General features: G+C 44.1%; 1 protein-coding gene across 1 annotated transcript in view; it reads left to right on the top strand.

Annotated features, from left to right (window-relative positions):
* Positions 1–19507, top strand: part of EXOC5 (exocyst complex component 5) — a 55012-nt gene extending 35505 nt beyond the window's left edge. The window contains exons 13-18 of the mRNA XM_077264734.1: positions 136–244; positions 530–650; positions 966–1052; positions 13836–13944; positions 14462–14677; positions 16068–19507. Coding sequence (XP_077120849.1) covers positions 136–244; positions 530–650; positions 966–1052; positions 13836–13944; positions 14462–14677; positions 16068–16256 — 831 coding nt within the window. The 3' untranslated portion in view covers positions 16257–19507. The remainder of the gene's footprint in view (positions 1–135; positions 245–529; positions 651–965; positions 1053–13835; positions 13945–14461; positions 14678–16067) is intronic.
* The last annotated feature ends 253 nt before the right edge of the window (positions 19508–19760 follow it).

Raw genomic sequence — 19760 nt, 5'->3', positions numbered from 1 at the left:
CATATTAATGTCTATGGGGGGGGGGGGGTGATGAAAGCGCCTGTAGTGTAATGGAGGGGGGGGGGGGCACATACTTTAATCCATACAGCTTATAATATAGTATGGAAATTCTTCTTTTCTTTTTTACATTTTCAGCTTTCTGACCCATCCGACCTCCCTAAGAATGCGTTTAGAATATTTTCCAGACTTGTTGATTACCTATGCATTGAACACATTGATTATGCCTTGGAAATAGGATTAGCAGGTAAGGATTTGTCTCATTTCATACTTTAACAGAAAAAAGCAATAATGTGAACAAGGCTATCAGATATGTTCGAGCGTTGTCACGGATCAGAACAACATGGCTGCTTTCTCCAAAGAAATATCACCACCCTTGTTCTTGAGTTGTCTGTCATTGCAGCTCAGCCCTATTGATGTGAATGAGACTGTACTACAATACCACACACAACCTGCGGACAGGAGTGGTTTTTGAAAAAAGGCCACCATGTTTTTATGATCCTAACAATATGATTGTTTTCCACCTTTCCAGCAATCCCTTCTCCCGACTCTCGGAACGCCAACCTCTATTTCCTGGATGTCGTACATCAAGCCAACACTATTTTCCATTTGTTCGATAAGCAATTTAACGATCACCTCATGCCTTTAGTAAGGTAAGGTACCAGAAATACCGACAGTGTATATATATTTATATAGCAAAAAACAGACGGCTATAAATAGTTGGCCAAAGAGATCCATATATAAAAACTTGATATTTTATTTAATATTCCATAAAACAAAAATGGAAAATATTAAGACACAAACCAATCCTACACAAAATACCAATAGTCTGGCCAACTATTTATAGTGGTCTGTTTTTTTAGTTCTTTAAATGCTTGAAGTGCCATTACTGCTATAGACGGACATTGCTTGATTTAGTGTATATATTTAGTAGAACGGTTGCCGTCTTTATTCTCTTTCTTGAGCAGTTCTTCTCCAAAACTGACTGAATGTCTGCAGAAAAAGAAAGAGATTATCGAACAAATGGAGGTGAAGCTAGACACTGGTATCGACAGGTGAGCAGATCACAAGCAGGGCAGTCATTTCATGCATTGTAAGCTCCAGTGAGCAGATCACAAGCAAGTTGACAGGTAGTCATCTCATTCATTGTAAGTCCGGTGAGCAGATCACAAGCAAGGAGGCAGTCATCTCGTGTGTTGTAAGCTCCGGTGAGCACATCACAAGCAGGGCAGTCATCTCATGCATTGTAAGCTCCGGTGAGCACATCACAAGCAGGGCAGTCATCTCCTGCATTGTAAGCTCCGGTGAGCACATCACAAGCAGGGCAGTCATCTCATGCATTGTAAGCTCCGGTGAGCACATCACAAGCAGGGCAGTCATCTCCTGCATTGTAAGCTCCGGTGAGCACATCACAAGCAGGGCAATCATCTCATGCATTGTAAGCTCCGGTGAGCACATCACAAGCAGGGCAGTCATCTCATGCATTGTAACATCTGGTGAGCAGTGCATGCACGCATTCATCAGGAGCTCCATAATACTGCCACAGGGTGCCAAACGCCTAATTACACTGTGTGCAGAATTATTAGGCAAGTTGTATTGTAGAGGATTATTTGTATTATTGATCAACAACTATGTTCTCAATCAACCCAAAAGACTCATAAATATCAAAGCTTAATATTTTTGGAAGTTGGAGTGGCTTTTTTTTTTTTAGATTTGTCTATCTTAGGAGGATATCTGTTTGTGCAGGTAACTATTACTGTGCAGAATTATTAGGCAACTTAATAAAAACCAAATATATTCCCATCTCACTTGTTTATTTTCACCAGGTAAACCAATATAACTGCACAAAATTTAGAAATAAACATTTCTGACATGCAAAAACAAAACCCCCCCAAAATTAGTGACCAATATAGCCACCTTTCTTTATGATGACACTCAACAGCCTTCCATCCATAGATTCTGTCAGTTGCTTGATCTGTTTACGATGAACATTGCGTGCAGCAGCCACCACAGCCCCAGACACTGTTCCGAGAGGTGGACTGTTTTCCCTCCCTGTAGATCTTACATTTTATGAGGGACCACAGGTTCTCTATGGGGTTCAGATCAGGTGAACAAGGGGGCCATGTCATTATTTTTTCATCTTTGAGACCTTTACTGGCCAGCCACGCTGTGGAGTAGTTGGAGGTGTCATGATTCCCAATGGCAGGGAAACATCAAAACACAAAGATAACGGACGAGCTCTGGGTGATGGAATCTCGAGCTGACCGTGAGCTAAATCTACCACACAACTAATAGTAGCCAGGGAGCATACCTGATTAACCCTAGATGCCACGCGCCAGCCGGAGGACTAACTACCCCTGGTAGAGGAAGGAACAGACCTGGCTTACCTCTAGGGAAATACCCCAAAAGATGATAGCAGCCCCCCCCCACATGTAATGACGGTGAGTTTAGAGGAAAAGACATACACAGTATGAAGGTAGATTTAGCAAAGAGAGGTCCACTTACTAGATAGCAGAAGGATACAAAAGAGGACTTCACGGTCAACTGAAAACCCTATCAAAAAACCATCCTGAAATTACGTTAAGACTCCTGTGTCAACTCATGACACAGGAGTGGCAATTTCAGCCCACAAGAGCTTCCAGCTACAGAGAATAACAAAACTGCAAACTGGACAAAAGATACAAAACAAAAGGACAAAGTCCACTTAGCTGATCAGCAGACTAGTAGCAGGAACATGCAACCGAAGGCTCTGGTTACAATGATGACCGGCAAGGAAATGACTGGAGAGCAAGGCTAAATAGGAAACTCCCAAACACTGATGGGAGCAGGTGAACTGAGACAGCAAAGACACACAAGTCACCAGTACCACCAGCAACCACCAGGGGAGCCCAAAAGCGGATTCACAACAGTACCCCCCCCTTAAGGAGGGGGCACCGAACCCTCACGAGAACCACCAGGACGATCTGGATGAGCCCTATGAAAGGCACGAACCAAATCCGAGGCATGAACATCAGAGGCAGTTACCCAAGAATTATCTTCTTGACCATAGCCCTTCCATTTAACCAGATACTGAAGTCTCCGTCTGGAAATACGGGAGTCCAGGATCTTCTCCACAACGTACTCCAATTCACCCCCTACCAGCACAGGAGCAGGAGGTTCAGTAGAAGGAACCACCGGTACCTCATACCTCCGCAACAACGACCGATGGAATACATTATGGATAGCGAAAGATGCCGGGAGGTCCAAACGAAAGGACACAGGGTTAAGAATCTCCAAAATCCTATAAGGACCGATGAACCGGGGCTTAAACTTAGGAGAAGAAACCCTCATAGGGACAAAACGGGAAGACAACCACACCAAGTCCCCAACACGAAGGCGAGGACCAACACGACGCCGGCGGTTAGCAAACTGCTGAGTCCTCTCCTGGGACAGCTTCAAATTGTCCACCACTTGTCCCCAAATCCGATGCAACCGATCCACCACAGCATCAACTCCCGGACAATCCGAAGATTCCACCTGACCAGATGAAAAACGAGGGTGAAACCCTGAATTGCAAAAGAAAGGGGAAACCAAAGTGGCAGAACTAGCCCGATTATTAAGAGCAAACTCTGCCAACGGCAAAAAGGCAACCCAGTCATCCTGATCCGCAGACACAAAACACCTCAAATAAGTCTCCAAAGTTTGATTAGCTCGCTCCGTCTGGCCATTAGTCTGAGGATGGAATGCAGACGAAAAAGACAAATCAATTCCCAACCTGGAACAGAATGTCCGCCAAAATCTAGACACGAACTGGGTTCCCCTGTCAGAAACGATGTTTTCCGGAATCCCATGCAGGCGAACCACATTTTGAAAAAACAGAGGGACCAATTCAGATGAGGAAGGCAACTTAGGCAATGGCACCAAATGGACCATTTTAGAAAAACGGTCACACACCACCCAGATGACAGACATCTTCTGAGAAACAGAGAGATCAGAAATAAAGTCCATAGAGATGTGCGTCCAAGGCCTCTTCGGAATAGGCAAGGGCAACAATAACCCTTGCCTCTTCGGAATAGGCAAGGGCAACAATAACCCACTAGCCCTAGAACAACAAGGCTTGGCCCGAGCACAAACATCACAAGACTGCACAAAAACATGCACATCTCGAGACAGGGAAGGCCACCAGAAGGACCTAGCCACCAAATCTCTAGTACCAAAAATTCCCGGATGACCTGCCAGAGTAGAAGAATGAACTTCCGATATGACTCTACTGGTCCAATCATCAGGAACAAACAGTCTACCAGGTGGACAACGATCAGGTCTATCTGCCTGAAATTCTTGCAAAGCACGTCGCAAGTCTGGGGAGACAGCAGACAAAACCACCCCATCCTTAAGGATACCAGCAGGTTCAGAATCCCCAGGAGAGTCAGGCTCAAAACTCCTAGAAAGAGCATCTGCCTTCACATTTTTAGAACCCGGTAAGTATGAGACCACAAAATTAAACCGAGAAAAAAACAACGACCAGCGTGCCTGTCTAGGATTCAGGCGCCTGGCAGACTCCAGATAAATCAGATTCTTGTGATCAGTCAAAACCACCACCTGATGTCTGGCACCCTCAAGCCAATGACGCCACTCCTCAAATGCCCACTTCATGGCCAAAAGCTCCCGATTACCAACATCATAGTTTCGCTCGGCGGCTGAAAATTTACGAGAAAAGAACGCACAAGGTCTCATCACTGAGCAATCGGAACTTTTCTGTGACAAAACCGCCCCTGCTCCGATCTCGGAAGCATCGACCTCAACCTGAAAGGGAAGAGAAACATCAGGCTGGCGCAACACAGGAGCAGACGAAAAGCGGCGCTTAAGCTCCCGAAAGGCCTCCACAGCAGCAGGGGACCAATCGGCAACATCAGCACCCTTTCTAGTCAAATCAGTCAAAGGTTTAGCAACACCAGAAAACCCAGTTATAAATCGACGATAGAAATTAGCAAAGCCCAAGAATTTCTGAAGACTCTTAAGAGAAGTAGGCTGCGTCCAGTCACAAATAGCCCGAACCTTAACAGGGTCCATCTCAACAGAAGGGGAAAAAATGTACCCCAAAAAAGAAATCTTTTGAACCCCAAAAACACACTTTGAACCCTTTACACACAAAGAACTAGTCCGCAAAACCTGAAAAACCCTCCTGACCTGTTGAACATGAGACTCCCAGTCATCAGAAAAAAATCAAAATATCGTCCAAATACACAATCATAAATTTATCCAAATATTCACGGAAAATATCATGCATAAAGGACTGAAAGACCGAAGGTGCATTTGAAAGGCCGAAAGGCATTACTAAATACTCAAAATGGCCCTCAGGCGTATTAAATGCGGTTTTCCACTCATCCCCCTGCTTAATTCGCACCAAATTATACGCCCCACGAAGATCAATCTTAGAGAACCACTTAGCCCCTCTTATGCGAGCAAACAAATCGGTCAACAAAGGCAACGGATACTGATATTTGACTGTAATTTTATTCAGGAGTCGATAATCAATACAAGGCCTCAGAGAGCCATCCTTCTTAGACACAAAGAAAAAACCAGCTCCTAAAGGAGATGAAGAAGGACGAATATGTCCCTTTTCCAGGGACTCCTTAATATACTCTCGCATAGCAGCATGTTCAGGCACAGATAAATTAAACAAACGACCCTTTGGAAATTTACTGCCAGGAATCAGATATATGGCGCAATCACAATCTCTGTGGGGAGGGAGAGAACCAATCTTAGGCTCTTCAAAAACATCACGATAATCAGACAAAAATGCTGGAATCTCAGAGGGAGTAGATGACGAAATGGAAACCAAAGGTACATCCCCATGAGCCCCCCGACATCCCCAGCTTATCACAGACATTGTTTTCCAGTCAAGGACTGGGTTATGAGATTGTAACCATGGTAATCCAAGCACTAAAACATCATGTAAATTGTACAACACAAGGAAGCGAATCACCTCCTGATGGTCTGGAGTCATACGCATAGTCACTTGCGTCCAGAATTGTGGTTTATTACTAGCCAAAGGGGTAGAATCAATACCCTTCAGAGGTATAGGGACTTCCAGTGGCTCTAAATCAAACCCACAGCGCCTGGCAAAGGACCAATCCATAAGACTCAGGGCGGCGCCAGAGTCCACATAGGCATCCACAGTAATAACTGATAATGAACAAATCAAGGTTACAGACAGAATAAATTTAGACTGTAAAGTGCAAATAGACTTGTCAGCCTTCTTTGTGCGTTTAGAGCATGCTGATATAACATGAGCAGAATCACCACAATAGAAACATAACCCATTTTTACGCCTGTAATTCTGCCGCTCGCTTCTGGACAGAGTTCTGTCACATTGCATAATCTCTGGCGACTTTTCAGAAGATACCGCCAAATGGTGCACAGGCTTGCGCTCCCACAAACGCCGATCAATCTGAATAGCCATTGTCATGGACTCATTCAGACCTGTAGGCGCAGGGAACCCGACCATAACATCCTTAACGGCATCAGAGAGGCCCTCTCTGAAATTTGCCGCTAGGGCGCACTCATTCCACTGAGTAAGCACAGACCATTTACGAAATTTTTGGCAGTATATCTCAGCTTCATCTTGCCCTTGAGATAGGGCTATCAAAGCTTTTTCAGCTTGAATCTCCAAATTAGGTTCCTCATAAAGCAAGCCTAAAGCCAGAAAAAAGGCATCCACATTGAGCAACGCAGGATCCCCTGGTGTCAATGAAAATGCCCAGTTTTGAGGGTCACCTCGCAGCAAAGAAATCACAATCTTAACCTGCTGGACAGGATCTCCAGAGGAGTGAGGTCTGAGAGAAAGGAATAATTTACAATTATATTTGAAATTCAGAAACCGAGATCTATCTCCGGAAAACACCTCTGGTGTAGGAATCTTAGGTTCAGACATCGGAGTATGTATAACAAATTCTTGTAAATTTTGAACCTTAGTAGCAAGATTATTTAAACCTGCAGCCAAGCTCTGAGGATCCATCTTTAAACAGGTGAGATCAGAGCCATTCAAGGATTAGAAGGAGAGAAAGGCAAAGGCGGTAATTAAAGCTGAAATACAACTGATCCAACTATGGAGCAAACATAGGGAAAAAAAAAAAAAAAAACTCTACAGACTTCTTTTTCTCTCCTTTCTTCTGCCAGTAACTTTAACACGGGCCGGTCATACTGTCATGATTCCCAATGGCAGGGAAACATCAAAACACAAAGATAACGGACGAGCTCTGGGTGATGGAATCTCGAGCTGACCGTGAGCTAAATCTACCACACAACTAATAGTAGCCAGGGAGCATACCTGATTAACCCTAGATGCCACGCGCCAGCCGGAGGACTAACTACCCCTGGTAGAGGAAGGAACAGACCTGGCTTACCTCTAGGGAAATACCCCAAAAGATGATAGCAGCCCCCCCCCCACATGTAATGACGGTGAGTTTAGAGGAAAAGACATACACAGTATGAAGGTAGATTTAGCAAAGAGAGGTCCACTTACTAGATAGCAGAAGGATACAAAAGAGGACTTCACGGTCAACTGAAAACCCTATCAAAAAACCATCCTGAAATTACGTTAAGACTCCTGTGTCAACTCATGACACAGGAGTGGCAATTTCAGCCCACAAGAGCTTCCAGCTACAGAGAATAACAAAACTGCAAACTGGACAAAAGATACAAAACAAAAGGACAAAGTCCACTTAGCTGATCAGCAGACTAGTAGCAGGAACATGCAACCGAAGGCTCTGGTTACAATGATGACCGGCAAGGAAATGACTGGAGAGCAAGGCTAAATAGGAAACTCCCAAACACTGATGGGAGCAGGTGAACTGAGACAGCAAAGACACACAAGTCACCAGTACCACCAGCAACCACCAGGGGAGCCCAAAAGCGGATTCACAACAGTACCCCCCCCTTAAGGAGGGGGCACCGAACCCTCACGAGAACCACCAGGACGATCTGGATGAGCCCTATGAAAGGCACGAACCAAATCCGAGGCATGAACATCAGAGGCAGTTACCCAAGAATTATCTTCTTGACCATAGCCCTTCCATTTAACCAGATACTGAAGTCTCCGTCTGGAAATACGGGAGTCCAGGATCTTCTCCACAACGTACTCCAATTCACCCCCTACCAGCACAGGAGCAGGAGGTTCAGTAGAAGGAACCACCGGTACCTCATACCTCCGCAACAACGACCGATGGAATACATTATGGATAGCGAAAGATGCCGGGAGGTCCAAACGAAAGGACACAGGGTTAAGAATCTCCAAAATCCTATAAGGACCGATGAACCGGGGCTTAAACTTAGGAGAAGAAACCCTCATAGGGACAAAACGGGAAGACAACCACACCAAGTCCCCAACACGAAGGCGAGGACCAACACGACGCCGGCGGTTAGCAAACTGCTGAGTCCTCTCCTGGGACAGCTTCAAATTGTCCACCACTTGTCCCCAAATCCGATGCAACCGATCCACCACAGCATCAACTCCCGGACAATCCGAAGATTCCACCTGACCAGATGAAAAACGAGGGTGAAACCCTGAATTGCAAAAGAAAGGGGAAACCAAAGTGGCAGAACTAGCCCGATTATTAAGAGCAAACTCTGCCAACGGCAAAAAGGCAACCCAGTCATCCTGATCCGCAGACACAAAACACCTCAAATAAGTCTCCAAAGTTTGATTAGCTCGCTCCGTCTGGCCATTAGTCTGAGGATGGAATGCAGACGAAAAAGACAAATCAATTCCCAACCTGGAACAGAATGTCCGCCAAAATCTAGACACGAACTGGGTTCCCCTGTCAGAAACGATGTTTTCCGGAATCCCATGCAGGCGAACCACATTTTGAAAAAACAGAGGGACCAATTCAGATGAGGAAGGCAACTTAGGCAATGGCACCAAATGGACCATTTTAGAAAAACGGTCACACACCACCCAGATGACAGACATCTTCTGAGAAACAGAGAGATCAGAAATAAAGTCCATAGAGATGTGCGTCCAAGGCCTCTTCGGAATAGGCAAGGGCAACAATAACCCTTGCCTCTTCGGAATAGGCAAGGGCAACAATAACCCACTAGCCCTAGAACAACAAGGCTTGGCCCGAGCACAAACATCACAAGACTGCACAAAAACATGCACATCTCGAGACAGGGAAGGCCACCAGAAGGACCTAGCCACCAAATCTCTAGTACCAAAAATTCCCGGATGACCTGCCAGAGTAGAAGAATGAACTTCCGATATGACTCTACTGGTCCAATCATCAGGAACAAACAGTCTACCAGGTGGACAACGATCAGGTCTATCTGCCTGAAATTCTTGCAAAGCACGTCGCAAGTCTGGGGAGACAGCAGACAAAACCACCCCATCCTTAAGGATACCAGCAGGTTCAGAATCCCCAGGAGAGTCAGGCTCAAAACTCCTAGAAAGAGCATCTGCCTTCACATTTTTAGAACCCGGTAAGTATGAGACCACAAAATTAAACCGAGAAAAAAACAACGACCAGCGTGCCTGTCTAGGATTCAGGCGCCTGGCAGACTCCAGATAAATCAGATTCTTGTGATCAGTCAAAACCACCACCTGATGTCTGGCACCCTCAAGCCAATGACGCCACTCCTCAAATGCCCACTTCATGGCCAAAAGCTCCCGATTACCAACATCATAGTTTCGCTCGGCGGCTGAAAATTTACGAGAAAAGAACGCACAAGGTCTCATCACTGAGCAATCGGAACTTTTCTGTGACAAAACCGCCCCTGCTCCGATCTCGGAAGCATCGACCTCAACCTGAAAGGGAAGAGAAACATCAGGCTGGCGCAACACAGGAGCAGACGAAAAGCGGCGCTTAAGCTCCCGAAAGGCCTCCACAGCAGCAGGGGACCAATCGGCAACATCAGCACCCTTTCTAGTCAAATCAGTCAAAGGTTTAGCAACACCAGAAAACCCAGTTATAAATCGACGATAGAAATTAGCAAAGCCCAAGAATTTCTGAAGACTCTTAAGAGAAGTAGGCTGCGTCCAGTCACAAATAGCCCGAACCTTAACAGGGTCCATCTCAACAGAAGGGGAAAAAATGTACCCCAAAAAAGAAATCTTTTGAACCCCAAAAACACACTTTGAACCCTTTACACACAAAGAACTAGTCCGCAAAACCTGAAAAACCCTCCTGACCTGTTGAACATGAGACTCCCAGTCATCAGAAAAAAATCAAAATATCGTCCAAATACACAATCATAAATTTATCCAAATATTCACGGAAAATATCATGCATAAAGGACTGAAAGACCGAAGGTGCATTTGAAAGGCCGAAAGGCATTACTAAATACTCAAAATGGCCCTCAGGCGTATTAAATGCGGTTTTCCACTCATCCCCCTGCTTAATTCGCACCAAATTATACGCCCCACGAAGATCAATCTTAGAGAACCACTTAGCCCCTCTTATGCGAGCAAACAAATCGGTCAACAAAGGCAACGGATACTGATATTTGACTGTAATTTTATTCAGGAGTCGATAATCAATACAAGGCCTCAGAGAGCCATCCTTCTTAGACACAAAGAAAAAACCAGCTCCTAAAGGAGATGAAGAAGGACGAATATATCCCTTTTCCAGGGACTCCTTAATATACTCTCGCATAGCAGCATGTTCAGGCACAGATAAATTAAACAAACGACCCTTTGGAAATTTACTGCCAGGAATCAGATATATGGCGCAATCACAATCTCTGTGGGGAGGGAGAGAACCAATCTTAGGCTCTTCAAAAACATCACGATAATCAGACAAAAATGCTGGAATCTCAGAGGGAGTAGATGACGAAATGGAAACCAAAGGTACATCCCCATGAGCCCCCCGACATCCCCAGCTTATCACAGACATTGTTTTCCAGTCAAGGACTGGGTTATGAGATTGTAACCATGGTAATCCAAGCACTAAAACATCATGTAAATTGTACAACACAAGGAAGCGAATCACCTCCTGATGGTCTGGAGTCATACGCATAGTCACTTGCGTCCAGAATTGTGGTTTATTACTAGCCAAAGGGGTAGAATCAATACCCTTCAGAGGTATAGGGACTTCCAGTGGCTCTAAATCAAACCCACAGCGCCTGGCAAAGGACCAATCCATAAGACTCAGGGCGGCGCCAGAGTCCACATAGGCATCCACAGTAATAACTGATAATGAACAAATCAAGGTTACAGACAGAATAAATTTAGACTGTAAAGTGCAAATAGACTTGTCAGCCTTCTTTGTGCGTTTAGAGCATGCTGATATAACATGAGCAGAATCACCACAATAGAAACATAACCCATTTTTACGCCTGTAATTCTGCCGCTCGCTTCTGGACAGAGTTCTGTCACATTGCATAATCTCTGGCGACTTTTCAGAAGATACCGCCAAATGGTGCACAGGCTTGCGCTCCCACAAACGCCGATCAATCTGAATAGCCATTGTCATGGACTCATTCAGACCTGTAGGCGCAGGGAACCCGACCATAACATCCTTAACGGCATCAGAGAGGCCCTCTCTGAAATTTGCCGCTAGGGCGCACTCATTCCACTGAGTAAGCACAGACCATTTACGAAATTTTTGGCAGTATATCTCAGCTTCATCTTGCCCTTGAGATAGGGCTATCAAAGCTTTTTCAGCTTGAATCTCCAAATTAGGTTCCTCATAAAGCAAGCCTAAAGCCAGAAAAAAGGCATCCACATTGAGCAACGCAGGATCCCCTGGTGTCAATGAAAATGCCCAGTTTTGAGGGTCACCTCGCAGCAAAGAAATCACAATCTTAACCTGCTGGACAGGATCTCCAGAGGAGTGAGGTCTGAGAGAAAGGAATAATTTACAATTATATTTGAAATTCAGAAACCGAGATCTATCTCCGGAAAACACCTCTGGTGTAGGAATCTTAGGTTCAGACATCGGAGTATGTATAACAAATTCTTGTAAATTTTGAACCTTAGTAGCAAGATTATTTAAACCTGCAGCCAAGCTCTGAGGATCCATCTTTAAACAGGTGAGATCAGAGCCATTCAAGGATTAGAAGGAGAGAAAGGCAAAGGCGGTAATTAAAGCTGAAATACAACTGATCCAACTATGGAGCAAACATAGGGAAAAAAAAAAAAAAAAACTCTACAGACTTCTTTTTCTCTCCTTTCTTCTGCCAGTAACTTTAACACGGGCCGGTCATACTGTCATGATTCCCAATGGCAGGGAAACATCAAAACACAAAGATAACGGACGAGCTCTGGGTGATGGAATCTCGAGCTGACCGTGAGCTAAATCTACCACACAACTAATAGTAGCCAGGGAGCATACCTGATTAACCCTAGATGCCACGCGCCAGCCGGAGGACTAACTACCCCTGGTAGAGGAAGGAACAGACCTGGCTTACCTCTAGGGAAATACCCCAAAAGATGATAGCAGCCCCCCCCCCACATGTAATGACGGTGAGTTTAGAGGAAAAGACATACACAGTATGAAGGTAGATTTAGCAAAGAGAGGTCCACTTACTAGATAGCAGAAGGATACAAAAGAGGACTTCACGGTCAACTGAAAACCCTATCAAAAAACCATCCTGAAATTACTTTAAGACTCCTGTGTCAACTCATGACACAGGAGTGGCAATTTCAGCCCACAAGAGCTTCCAGCTACAGAGAATAACAAAACTGCAAACTGGACAAAAGATACAAAACAAAAGGACAAAGTCCACTTAGCTGATCAGCAGACTAGTAGCAGGAACATGCAACCGAAGGCTCTGGTTACAATGATGACCGGCAAGGAAATGACTGGAGAGCAAGGCTAAATAGGAAACTCCCAAACACTGATGGGAGCAGGTGAACTGAGACAGCAAAGACACACAAGTCACCAGTACCACCAGCAACCACCAGGGGAGCCCAAAAGCGGATTCACAACATGGAGGCATGTGATGGAGCATTGTCCTGCATGAAAATCATGTTTTTCTTGAACGATACCGACTTTTTCCTGTACCACTGCTTGAAGAAGTTGTCTTCCAGAAACTGGCAGTAGGTCTGAGAGTTGAGCTTCACTCCATCCTCAACCCGAAAAGTTCCCACAAGTTCATCTTTGATGATACCAGCCCATACCAGTACCCCCACCTCCACCTTGCTGGCGTCTGAGTCGGAGTGGAGCTCTCTGCCCTTTACTGATCCAGCCTCTGGCCCATCCTTCTGGCCCATCAAGTCACTCTCATTTCATCAGTCCATAAAACCTTTGAAAAGTCAGTCTTAAGATATTTCTTGGCCCAGTCTTGACATTTTATCTTATGTTTCTTGTTCAAAGGTGGTCGTTTTTCAGCCTTCCTTACCTTGGCCATGTCCCTGAGTATCGCACACCTTGTGCTTTTTGTTACCCCAGTAACGTTGCAGCTCTTTTTTGCCCAACACGCTTCTTGCGACCCAGTTGGTTATTTGCCATGAAACACCTGGTTGTTGTTGATCACGCTTCAAAAGTTTGGCAATTTCAAGACTGCTGCATCCCTCTGCAAGACATCTCACAATTTTTGACTTTTCAGAGCCCATGAAATATCTCTTCCGACCCATTTTGCCAAAGGAAAGGAAGTTGCCTAATAATTACGCACACCTTACATAGGGTTTTGATGTCATTAGACAACACCCCTCCTCATTACAGAGATGCACATCACCTGATTTACTTAATTGGTAGTTGGCTCTCCACCCTGAACAGCTTGGAGTAGGACAACATGTATAAAAAGTATCGTGATGAAAATACAGCTTGCCTAATAATTCTGCACACAGTGTTTGAGATGCAACATCTTGACTGCTGAGTATATTGGGTCATTTCTGAATATTTTGTCTGATCCATCTATAGGACACTAAATTGTATGATCGGTCAGATGAAACAGATACTGGCGGCTGAGCAAAAGAAAACAGATTTCAAGCCAGAGGATGAGAATAATGTGTTAATTCAGTACACAAGTGTAAGTATAAGGATACTCTCTTTTTCTGGATACTGGCTGACTCTGCATTAGAAAGTTCCAGTTCTAAAGGGGGTTGTCTTGGATTAAGTGATGGCATTTTTCATATGATATGCGATCACTTAGAGGAGTTTGGCCACTACTCAGCCAACCCCTTGTCGAAAATAAAATAAAAACGCACATACTCACCTCTGGATCTCCTTACATTGTCACGCGGGCAACTGACAACCAGAGGAAGTGAGAGCTGCGGCTCCTCTCTCACAGCCTACAGATGTTTTTTTCATTGGTGGCGGGGGTCACATGTCAAAATTTCACCTGAGCCCCAGGAGAGCCAGTGCCAACACAAGAGGTGAGTTGTTTTACATGGGGGAAACAGAGATTCAGAAGGGATTGTCTGAGTTGTGGAAAACCAACTCAAGAGAATAGTCTAATAGAAGATAATGTGACACATGTACGACTCAACCGGAAATGTGAACAAGGCCTAACTTCCATTTTACTTCCATTTTGTTTCCATCAATAGGCTTGTGTCAAGGTTTGCCTTTACATTCGAAAGCAAGTGGAGAAGATCCGTAACTCAATGGATGGAAAGAACGTGGACACAGTACTGATGGAGCTTGGGGTGCGCTTCCACCGCCTCATATACGAGCATCTGCAGCAATTTTCATACAGCTCAATGGGAGGCATGCTGGCTATCTGCGACGTGGCGGAATATAGAAAGTGCGCCAAGGAGTTCAAAGTGCGTAATAACATATGTATATACATATATTCTTACTTCCTACCTGACTACTTTTATGATGCTGAATGTCCAGAACAGCTTATTATCCTGTCATATGGCAAGGCTCTGTAAAGGGTCGTATGGCAAGGCTTGTTAAAGGGTCGATACTGACTTTCAGGATTGCTACTTCCTGTAGATGGCTCTAGAGTTCAAGCCCTCGTCCTCTCTGAAGAGGCGATTTGCAGAACAGCTAAGTAAGGGGGCCAGCACTGATTTGTCCTGGCTACTCCATAAAAAAGCACACTCTTGAGCGTCCATGTAAATTTCTGTATATAGAGGGGATAAGCCGATTGCTGACCCCTTTATGTGGCATCTTAACTCCTTAAAAAGAAATATATTTTTGGGATGTTGAAATCCAACCCGTCAGATCCTTTTTTCTTCTGACTATCAGAGCAGAGCCCATAGGCCCCATACACCTAATATAACAGGCCATTGAATTGGGCCATTGCTGTGGAAATTGTGAGTTTTGGCTGCTATTCGCATATGTGTCTTATCAGCTGGGACGAACTTGGCAGCATTGTGACATGTGAGCCTGATGACTGCAAAAAAAAACGCCAAATACCCAGAAAGCTTGCCTCTGGTGTCCTCTTCTTTTGCCATTTGATATTTGCTCTATGTTTTTGGTGTGCTGTACAACACTATATCTATGTAGTTTTTCTCCTTTAAACTTTATATTTTGGAATTTATGGTTCAAAGTACAACGGAATTTCCACAATATAATGTTTCTTTATCAGATTATCAGGTTTTGTATGTTGTGGGGTTTTTTTTAAATAATTTTTCGCAGTGTCGTTTTTTTTATTCATTGTATTTTCATATTCTGGCTACAAAAAAAATAATAATTAGGAATTTTTCAATTTTCACACTGGCCACTGGGGGGACTATTCTAGACTCTAACTTCCTATTTTTTAAGGAAACGACACATGTACATTAGGAGCAATAGATGGAGTCTGACCCTGTCTTTTGTGTTGAAGCATCTAATGAGAGTGTGCACAGTAGGTGAGCTGTGAAATCTCCTATTGTTATTGGTGGCTACCGTGTTATCAGCTCTGTATAGAGGTGTGACCTCCTGTCATTATAATCCTGCCTTTGCTGAAATTGAGCCTCCTGAAAACTCTTCCTGAAAGGACTGGAAACGGCAGTCTAAAAAGGACAGTAAGAAAATTGCAAGATTGCAAAATGTTGGGGGTTTTTTGTGTTTTTTTTTTAAATACAGATCGTGATGTAAAAAAAAAAAAAGTGTGTCCTTTTTGACTGTGGTTTTGTTATACATGGCGCCTGCCAATAATACTGTGTTGTATATGTTCCATTTTCCGGTATAGTGTGGTTTATCAGTCATCATTGTTTCTTGCAGATTCCCCTTGTGCTGCAGCTTTTTGATACCCTGCACTCCCTCTGTAACCTCCTGGTGGTGGCCCCAGATAACCTGAAGCAGGTGTGTTCTGGAGAGCAGCTCGCCAGCCTGGACAAGAACATCCTCCACTCCTTTGTGCAGCTGAGAGCCGACTACCGATCGTCCCGCCTTGCCCGACACTTTAACTGACCGGCTGACTGCCAACGCCGCGGCTAGAGAATAGCACAGGATCCACTCCCTTTCTTTACCTCTTTCAGTGCAGTCGCTGGCTCTAGGACAACTATTGCCGCCATGTTGATTTGCTTTCTTTCTGCCTCAAGCAAATATGTTTCCCAGAAAGATGCAGATATGTCTAATCTCAACACTCCATCTCGGTTGACACCTTCAGAGAAGAATCGCCATTGCAGCAAAACATGGTGGAACAGAAAATCCTTTTCTTTTTTTTTTCTTTAAAGATACAGACCTCATTCATAAGAAAGTTCAGACTGGCGAGTATAGCAAGTGATATTTAAATAAAGCTGGGCATCAGATGGCACCCCATCGGTGTCCCGCCCTGGCCTCGGGTGTCCCGCCCTGGCCTCGGGTGTCCCGCCCTGGCCTCGGGTGTCCCGCCCTGGCCTCGGGTGTCCCGCCCACATAGAAAGTTTTCTGTTCTGAAAACCATTCTCTATATGAAAAATAGGGGGAATCTTCTCACTTGGAACTTCCTATTTTAGCTGAAGCCCCAGAGCCACATCCATTACAGTTTTTGGCCCTGGAGGAATATAATATTGGGTGCTTACCTATATTGGTTCTGCAAGGAAAAGATGAAGTGTTATACTCGTTAATCTTGTTGGGACGTCTACTAGGAGCACCTCTCTGCATGAACTGGCGTGTCCATGCATTACACATGTAGCCCATTGATTTTCATGGGCCCTGTGCTTTATTTGCGCTCTTGGTGCCTGGTTCCCACCAGATTACAGCTGATCACTAGTGACCCAAGCAATTGGTTTTGGTTTTTAGGGAACCCTTCCAACAAATAGTCCAAAGCGGACATACCTTTTCTTAAAGGGGGCTTTTTGCAGTTACTCTAGGCAACTGCAAAGTACCAAATCATGACTGCCCACTTTCTGAGAGCGTACAGTGGAATCGTGAGTCTGCACATACATGCGGCATACCTGTCCCTGGGTGTTGATGCTTAGCTTTTGCAAAGTGAATCGGGCTGACCTGCAATACCATACACAACCAGTGGGCATTTATGGCGCTATTTATATATTTTATCTTTTTTAAAAGAAGCCTGCCATGTTTTCCTAGTCCAATACTTTTAAGAATTCAGCAAAGTATTCAGTTTCATTACCTTTTGCTACAAATCTGTGTCCATATCAACACTTGGTACATGTAGAGTTTTCCTCTTACACTACATTTTTTCTGCACTTCCTAAAAAAAGATGCCATGTTTCCCTCTCTGTGCCACTACAAGATCACTTTTCTGTTACATAATTTAATTTAAGAAAAATCTCTAAATTTAAGATCTTGTTTTGCACCATGCCACCAATTTTGTCTCCTAAGTGCTGGGGTGGGCCCTGTGTAGTACATGATAGTCTAGGATCACACACATGTGGTGCGCTACACTGAGCAGTGTGTCAGGGCTTCCATTAGGATCCCAATGACTACCACAGTGGAGTCATTCACTTTTATGAGGATGATTTAGTCCCGATGTGCTGTCAATGTGTGTCTGTTTTAGAAAAGCTCCAAAGCTTGGTAGATTACGCTTTTGTACATGACTAAGAAAGATGACCACTTCCAGGATGTAGGCCGCAAACCATCCCCAAAGTGACTTCTATCGGGCTTATATTAGTACATGACTATATGCGCACCACACATGGTCTGGGATCCCGGCCTGTCTTGGATATGGGTTCTCGATACCGAATGGTAGTTATCAAGATGTCCTATTCTAATAATACTGGTCATGGAGAAACACCATAGACCTTCTATCTTTCCTGGGTCTTCCTTGCTATCAGTTAGCAAACATAGGCTAAGATTGTTTTCTGAAAGGGGGGTTCGGTCTTATATAACCCCTATACCTATGCTGTATCAGAGTATTCCCAAATGTAGAAGTGTGGACCACTGCAGCCTATTTTTAGAGGGGTTTTCCAGGACTAAGATATTGATAGCCTATCTCTAGGATACTTCATAAAAATCAGACATCTGACAGTCCCATTGCTCCACCAATACCTGTTGCCCAATCCACCAGGACATCACTGCTCTATACACTCTGTTGTGGATGTTATCGGGTACTGATTAAAGCTTTAATCACATTCACTTGAATGGGAGCTGAGCTGAGCTTCAATACCAGAGAACGTCCACTACACCATGTAAGGCGCTATGGCCTTGTAGCCCACCATGGTGAAGTTCTGGCTGCCAAAGCTCCAGGTTTTTGCAGAGGTGGGAGTGCAAGGTGTAGGACCCCCGCTGACCCTGTATAAAAGGATAGATCATCAATAGCTTAGTCCCGGACAAAGCCTTGTTTGCTCAATAACCCCTATAATGCTTCCTGAGCAAATCCACTTATTTGTGCTTGTGCCTGTTACGCCTCTTCATTCTGAGCAGCCCCTGAGCAATGTTGTAGATCAACAGGATCCCACTCATTGTTTTGGATTCATCTTCTCTGTCATTTTTCCCCCTGCAAAAAAAAAAAAGTCTTATAAAATTGTCTGAAACAAATAAGATATTCTTTCACAAAGGAAAACTAATAGCATTGAATGCAAGGGCTCACTATTCGAATTTGTATCCGGTGCTCGGGTATGCACAGAGTATCGCAGGTCCTCAAGTCCCTGCTCCACATGTTTAGCGCCTCTTAGACAGCCAAAACATGCGGTGATAGCCTGACATACACTAAAACATGTGACAGTGGGGACGCGAACATGTCACTCGAGCATCGGATGCAAACTCGAATAGTGAACTCTTGCACTCAACACTAAAAACTAACAATTTTTTTAATACATGCACTTATTGGATTCTTTTGAAAGAAGTTCCCTATTCTGAGTACTAAAACTGATTATACATGAAGCACAGACTTGTGGGGTCTGTGATCTGTAACCTGTAGCTAAATACAGCTGTCAGGGCATGCTGGGAGTCATAGTCTTGCCAAGGTTTGAACTGCAGTGTAAATTTCGTCATGCGTCATTGTTGAAGACTGTATGTATCTCACAGAAGTGCTTGAAGATTTTTATACTTTCTACACTTTCCTTATTCGGACTTCTATTTTAAAGTTGTATAAATTGTATCTGTCACTGTATGGTTTCTTAATATATATTTAGTTATATTGTTTTTGGTGCATGATCTTTTTGTTCTTGTGCAATATTTCCTTGTTTCCCGGAAAGGACAGCAGCAAAAACATTTAGTATCTGTTGTAGTTTTAACATGTAAAGTTTCCCTTCAATAAATACGTTTCCTCTAAAATTTACTTTATTTTGTCATTATTTATTATTGTGGTGAACACTAGTAAAATTGCCTAAATCTGTTACAGTTGAATATAAGCAAGTTTCTAATATATACAGTATTTTCCAATATGTAATATATCCGATTACATCTTTTATACTTTGCGGAGGAATGAAGAGCAGAGAGAGACACTGAAATATCATGCTGAGCTTTCTAACAAGTCTTTTACCTCCCTCTAGAAATGGATTCAGAACTTCACTCTTCAGTAGTGCAG

Source organism: Ranitomeya variabilis, chromosome 1 (genome assembly GCF_051348905.1).
Source record: "Ranitomeya variabilis isolate aRanVar5 chromosome 1, aRanVar5.hap1, whole genome shotgun sequence".
NCBI lineage: Eukaryota > Metazoa > Chordata > Amphibia > Anura > Dendrobatidae > Ranitomeya > Ranitomeya variabilis.
Note: the sequence above shows the minus strand (reverse complement) of the source record. Positions and strands in the feature narration are given on the sequence as shown.